The following is a 7641-nucleotide window of genomic DNA, read 5'->3' on the forward strand; positions in this document are numbered from 1 at the left end:
GGTCATCTGCGGCTGCGGCGGCGTCGGCTGCGGGCGGGGGAGGATCGTCCTCCTCGGCGTCAGCGTCTTCATCGTCCTCCGGAGGACATGGAGGATCCTCGTCGTCGGCTGCGGCTTCGTCGTCTTCGTCGGGTTAAAGGGCGTGAAGGAGGAGGAGTCGCTAAAGCAGCTGAAGAAGAAGGAAAAGGAGCTGGAGGACGAGGAGTTCACTAAGCAACAACTTGATAAACAAGGTCTAGTGGAACCAACAATGATAACAACAAAACAAATGAAAAGACGAATCCAAAAGTCTTGTATTTATTCCATTTCGTTTTGAATAAATTAGCGACCATGACAGGATTCTTTTTCCGTCCTTCTTAGAACTGCAACAGTGCGTTTCGTTGGAAAATACGGAATACTTTTGACTACGTTCGAACGGAACGGTCTGCGCTACGGTGACGCTCAAATGTAGCTCTTGCCCACACGAGCTTTTGGGGTTTTAAATTATGTGTTTAAACACATTTACTGGGGCCTTTTTATGTTGGTATTCATAACAGTCATCCTTTTATCGTTACATATCATATTTGCCATTATTAGCCCAGCAGCTAGGTTCATAATCCCATGTTTCTTCACATTTAACATCCTCTGCTTAGCTGAACATGTAGTCAAATACCAGTCAAGAAGTACCCACTAGGTTTCAATTAATCTTACAAGTTCAAATGGCAGAATCCATGCTGAAAAGCATTTCTTGGCATTCTACATTCGCTGTGTTTGTAAACAATGTACGCGTCGTCTGCTAAGGTGCACCACTTCTCGGGACGAAAGCGTTTATGCGCGAAGTATCTCGCTACAGGCCGTTTTGATGAAATTGTGCCTTCGTAGCGCTATGAATGAGTATAACAATAATCATAATAAGTGGACAATAATGATGCTAATAATAGTAATAACAGTAGCACAACATCAATAATGCTAACGATAACAGTATTAACGATAATCATAAGATTAATGATAATGTGATAATAGTAAGTATATATTTAAATGCAGTAAATGCTTATATACAATCACATACACATACGCACGAGTATATGTGTATCTATCTATATATGGGTATGTGTGCGTGAGTATGTATAACGGTGTATGTAAGTAAAAGGGTAGATAGAGCGATTGATATATCACACGTAAATGCACGCTTCTGGCAAGCTTTCGTGGCGACATCCGCACCTGCCGCGTGCGACCGGCGCAAGATCTTGTCAGGCGCACAGCCGCCCAACCGGCTTTTTTCTGCAAGTGACCGCCCGCCAAGACTGATCGCACGCGGCGCAGGCTGAACACTCGTTGTAGGCTGAATACCATCATCAAATGTCTGTGGCCAATAAGGAAGAACAAAGTATACAACAACAAAACAGCAAGGCGGACAGAGGAGAATTGCAATTAGGGCCATGGAATGTGTGGACATCATCGAGTTGGAAAGAAAGCAAATGTGGAAATGGAAACGGAACCCATGATGATGGCTGTGCTTGGTATACGTGATGGAAGAGGCAAAGTAATGAATTGTTTACCAAAAATCCCTTATATGCTCAAGGGGAAAGACTGAAAGAGGTGTGGGAGTGACGCTGTTTAAGAAATCGTCGGAATGTTTGATGCCAGAAATGAGAGAGCTGAAGGATGGGTGGAATGGCGCAAAGGAAATAAACAAATAAAAGCCAGCACATACTTTAGACATTACCCGAAGAGACTCCTGGCGAGCACTAGAGAACAGACACAAAAAACAAATAGGTTATGTAACGATGAACGACCGAATTAAAAATCCAATCATGAAGCAAGAACTTATCCAGGAGCAGACTGTGATCACAATCGTGCCATCTCCAATATAAAAATGCGACTGAAAAATAACAAAAATTGCTATCAAGAACAAGAAAAGGGTGGTATTGATAGAAGAAAAAGAAGTCTTAGAGAGATGGGAAGAATAGGTTAGTGAGATGTTTGAAGACAAGGAGAGGAACAAATACCCGTAGATGAAAGAATGGATGATACTGAAATGTTGAATGCAGTTAAACAACTTAGCATAGGAAAAATAACGCAACTAGCAAATATGTATACAATGAGGGAGAGTTGACAGAGGACATGTACAAATCAGTTTTTATAACCACCCCAAAATAGCCAGGAACCTTACTGTGTAACAACATAGAATTCAGCATCATTAGTCAGATCACGAAAATGATTCTGAGGGTAATAACAGGAAGAATCAGAAATAAAATATTGAGCTCACTTCTCACAAATATTCTGAATCACCTTAGTCAGTCTAAAACTACACGTAAATTTGCCATTAAGACTGGATATTCTGATTCTGACCCTTCAGACTTTGCTGAGATTACTGAGTGGGAACTGAACAATGCACTAATCCACCATGTGAGGATGGAATTACCTATAGGCTCCTCCGCCTTATAGTTCAGGTACCTGGGAATCCCCTTTTGCACCTGTACAGGTAAAGGTATTCTGCCTGGCCCCTGGACGCGCAGTCCAGGGGCTTCTTTTGAGAAAAAGTCATCCTAGAACAATTAGTAAGCTTTGGCATCCGGGGTTAATTACTGAGCTGGATTAGAATGTATCTTTCGAACAGATCTGTAAGTGTCTTGTTCAGAGGATTGAGAAGATCCACTTCACAATCCTTTGAACTTGGGACGCCACAGGGAGGAGTTCTCAGCCCTATGTTGTTCAATGTCCTCATGCACAAGCTGGTGGCAGATATTCCACTTGGGGATGGTGAATCCATTATATGCTATGTTGACGACATAGGTGCCAGAGCATCATCACAAGAGAGGATGCAAATAATTCTCGACAATCTCACAGCAAGGGCTTATGAGTGTGGATTACTCATCTCCGCTGAGAAAACAATGGCTCTCAATCCATGTGTCATATCCTTGCCCACCTTTTACATAGGTGACCAGAAGCTTGACATGTGTCGTAAGTGTAAATATCTCGGGGTGAAAGTAAATGATGCAGACCTGATTCTTTCTCTAAAGAAGACTCTGGGAGAGATTGAAACCGTTGAAAGTTCTTGATGGAAGAGAACATGGCATCAATGTTAAACTCGCTAGACTGTTTTACTTGGCTTTTATAAGGTCAGTTGCAGACTACCATGCACTGCACTTGTTGCAGTGTAAGGAATCAGAAATAAATAGCTTAGAGGTAGTGCAAAATGAAGCCATGAGGATTATGCTCGGCGCCACGAGAACAGCAAGGATAGTGAACATGAGGCCTGAACTAAGCCTACCATTCATTTTATTTCTGATAAAATCATACTTGTTTCCACCATATTTAGGGTCAAATGTCTGAGGGAACTCTTGTATCTTTCAGGTTTCCAAAAACAACTGCAAGATAAAATCACGCAAGCAGACGTGACTAATCACACACACGCGCGCGCCCTCTGACACACAAAATCTCCATAAACATTACAAAGCTCAATGTCCCAATTAGTAAAATACCAAAGGGTCGATCCATTCCACCATGAAAAAAAAAATTAACATTGATCGTGCACCTGACACGTCTACCACAAAAAACAGTGTACCTAACTGTGTGTTAAAAGCAACGGTAAAGGAGCACAGACTCTATGGGCGATGATGTATACTAGTGTTACACTGACGGATCCGTACAGTCTGGATACAAAGCTGGTTGTGCTTGCGCTATATACAAATATAGCTTACTACAACATCAACAAATTAATGTGAGAGTGCAAACTTGGGCCAGCGCTACACTAACGGAGTATACTCCTTGCAACGGAATTCTTAATGTCTCGGGGCTCTGGAGTAGTTTCTGTGACTCTCAAAGTGCTCTTCGGACACTAAATTCTTTCAAAGCAGGTGTCGATGGGGAAATTGTGAGTTGCATTAAGCGTAACGTAACATATGCAACATTCAATTTCTATGGATACCATCTCATGTTGGCATAAGCACGCACGACAGATTAATCCAAAACATGGCCCACTGCTTTGGATTTAGATAGTGCAGTCGCATACTGCATTGTGTGTGCGTGCACGTGTGTGACCACGAATAATTACAAGCGTAGAATAAGGAAAAAATACTTATATATGTATGTTTTACTTCGCTTTTTATCTTTCAAATGTTGTTTATTTAATTTTAATTTCTACCCGTTAGATGTCCGTGGCCCACCTGAGAACCAGCCCATGGCCCCCGGTGGGCCATTCATACATGCATATATACATGCATTTTTTTTTTTTTTTTTTTTTCTGTGCCGTATGAGAGCCTGACGTTGGCGACCATGTTTAATTTCTTGGTTGTTCAAGGGAGTGTACGAAGGTGGTTTCCCGTTGCCTTCCTTCGGGTGATTGAGGAGTTCACCATCTCTCATATATATATATATATATATATATATATATATATATATATGTGTGTGTGTGTGTGTGTGTGTGTGTGTGTGTGTGTCTATCTATCTATCTATCTATCTATATATATATATATCTATATATATATATATATATATATATATATCTGTCTCTTGTATCATGCAGTATCTCTCCTATTATGTAGTTACTCCTAAGGCTCGTTCCAGTATTTTTCCCGCTGCGTTCCTCTCGTTTTGGGCGATGCCGTAAGCGGGCCACGGCCTCAAAAATTTTGAAGACCAGTGTTAGTATTATCATCCTAGTTATGACGATGCTCATCATCATAAGTAGTAACAGTGATAATAATACATTTACTGGTGATATTATTGTTCTTAGCCTGCTGTTATTATTACTATCATTATTATTTGTTGAGTTGTGCGCAAAAGACAAAGTACCTAATAAGTGTAACTCTAAGGGCAATGGAGTTAAGAAATACTGTTGTTGTACACGTGTATTCCATTGCAAATGTAATGAAACAAACTAATAATATGAACACCCTCTTTTATCTCCGTGTCTGTTACCTACATCTTTGCGTCATCATCGTGTTAATATAGACCCCTTTTTATCATTATAATCATGAATATTGATACCATTATTTCTATATTTTTTGTCATTATTATCATCGTTATTATCACCATAATTTTTATTGTTATTGTTATTATTATTATTGTTATCATTATTATTATTATTATTATTATTATTATTATTATTGATATCATTATTATTATTATTATTATTATTATCATTATTTTCATTATTATTATTATTATTACTATTATCATTATCATTACTACTATTACTATTACTATTATCACTATTATCGTCATCAGTTTCATCATTACCATTATCATCATTATTAATTTTTATTTTTGTTATTATTTTCATTGTTATTATTATTGTTAGTAGTAGTAGTAGTATAATCATTATTACCATCATTATTTTTATTATTATCCTCTTCATCATCAACATTATTGATATTATTGAAAAGAAAGTAGTGGTAGTAACAGCAGTAGTAGGTTTAGCAGTCTAATACTATTACTATTATCATCATTATTATCATTACCATTTATATGTGTATCGTAACGTTATTGTGATGAATGTTATCAGCATTGTCATCATTCTTATCACTTTTATTATTAAGTTGCTGATATTGTTATTAGTATAACTGCTGCTGTTGCTTATATCAGTGTTGCTGTTATACATTTATATACATAGTTACATAGATACATAGATAAATAGATTGAGAGATGGATAGAGACACAGGTAGCTAGGTAGCTAGGTAGATGGACAGATAGATAGTAAGATAGATAGAAAAATATATAGGTACAGACATAGGTACATATACCCTCACACACTCATATACATATATACTTATATGTATATATGTGTCTGCGAATCTCAGGACTCCAGGAACTGAACCTTTTCAACCCGTCACCATAACCCCCTTCCCCTCACCCTTCGTCCCTGGTCTTCTCCCTTCCTCCCCCCCCCCCCCCCCCATTTAACCGCCCTTCTCCTACTGTCTCCTTCCACCCCCTCCCCGTCCCCCCCCCCCTTCATTCCCATTCTCCCCCACTTCCAATTTTCCTACTATCCCCCCGCTGTCCTTTGCTCCTCTACCCCCTCCGCCCCCCTCCTGTTCTGCCATGCACCGAGCGGTATAAAAGCACATGCAGACCGCTTGGGCCAGCAGCCACCGCTCCCCTTGTGCCTGACCGAGCAGCGCCCCTTCGCCAGCGTCATGAACAGGTCCGCCTTCCTCGCTCTCCTCGTGTGAGTAAAGCTCGTGTTTGTTGATGTTGTTGCTGGTGTGGGAGCATTGGCTGAGTATTCTGAACAGTTGTACCAGGTAGATCCACCAGCAGTTAACTTGCATGCAGGTAGTTTCGAGATTCCTTTGGCGGACCCACCCATCAGCGGGATCCACCCTACCCGACTGAAGTCAGGGGGCGATCTCCAAGCTGAAGGGTGGGAAAGCAGTGGGTATTTGCGAGTGATTGCTTGTGTGTACTTCTTGTTCAGTTTCTTTGTGTTTTTGCTTTAATCTGCGTTTTTTTTTTTTTTTTTTTTATCTTTATTTTATTCCAAATCGATTTATCTTTCGAGTTTCGTATTTCCTTTTTCCATGCTCGGTTGTCCTTTCATCTTGCATCTTGCATCCTTTTTCTTCTTCCTTTACTACCTCCTCTTCCATTTTTCTCCCCATTCTCTTTCTTTTCTCCTTCCTCACCCTTATGCATCTCATGCTTATCTTTCTCCATTTCCATTTACTCTCCCTCCTCTCACCCTCGTTCTCCTACTCCTGTTTCTCGACTTCCTTCTCGTCCTCCTCCTTATTTTCTTCCTCATCTTCCTCCCCCTCCTCCTTTCCTCCTCCTCCTCCTCTTTTCCCCCTCTTCTTCCTTCCCTCCTTCCTTCCCTCACACTCTTTCTCATCCCCGTCTCCTTCCTCCTTGCCCTTGCCCCTCCCCCACCTCCCCACCCCTCCACGGCCGCCCTTGATCACCCCCTCCTCCCCCGCAGGATGACGACCCTCCTGCTGGCGCCGCCGTCCTCTGGAGGGCCGAGAGGTCGCCTCAAGGGTCATCTGCGGCTGCGGCGGCGTCGGCTGCGGGCGGGGGAGGATCGTCCTCCTCGGCGTCAGCGTCTTCATCGTCCTCCGGAGGACATGGAGGATCCTCGTCGTCGGCTGCGGCTTCGTCGTCTTCGTCGGGTTAAAGGGCGTGAAGGAGGAGGAGTCGCTAAAGCAGCTGAAGAAGAAGGAAAAGGAGCTGGAGGACGAGGAGTTCACTAAGCAACAACTTGATAAACAAGGTCTAGTGGAACCAACAATGATAACAACAAAAAAAATGAAAAGCCGAATCCAAAAGTCTTGTATTTATTCCATTTCGTTTTGAATAAATTAGCGACCATGACAGGATTCTTATCCGTCTCTCTTAGACCTGCAGTTCCATCTTTTGATTTGATGGAGACGATCTGTTTGTTCTGGGGCGAAAGAGGAACAGAGAAAAAAGGAAGGGAGATAATGACGCTCGTGATGATCAGGAGGAGGATAAGCATGGTGATGAAGGGAATGTCAGTAATGATGGTTATGATGACCTTCATAATGATAATAATATATACGTATAATTGATAGAAATGATTATAATCATCCTCCTTATCATCATAATAATAATATTAATTATAGAGTAATAATAATAATATCAATAATAATAATAATAATAACAAATAACAATAAGAGCGATAACAATAATAATAAT

The 7641-nt window shown here is 41.0% G+C and overlaps 1 protein-coding gene across 1 annotated transcript in view; it reads left to right on the forward strand.

Annotated features, from left to right (window-relative positions):
* Window positions 1–7296, forward strand: part of LOC125038667 (protein G1-like8) — an 8230-nt gene extending 934 nt beyond the window's left edge. The window contains exons 2-3 of the mRNA XM_047632214.1: window position 1; window positions 6964–7296. The exon at window position 1 is cut by the window's left edge and continues 80 nt beyond it. Coding sequence (XP_047488170.1) covers window position 1; window positions 6964–7099 — 137 coding nt within the window. The 3' untranslated portion in view covers window positions 7100–7296. The remainder of the gene's footprint in view (window positions 2–6963) is intronic.
* Window positions 7297–7641: the final 345 nt, after the last annotated feature.

The sequence above is a fragment of the Penaeus chinensis genome, chromosome 25, assembly GCF_019202785.1.
Source record: "Penaeus chinensis breed Huanghai No. 1 chromosome 25, ASM1920278v2, whole genome shotgun sequence".
Taxonomy (NCBI): Eukaryota; Metazoa; Arthropoda; class Malacostraca; order Decapoda; family Penaeidae; genus Penaeus; species Penaeus chinensis.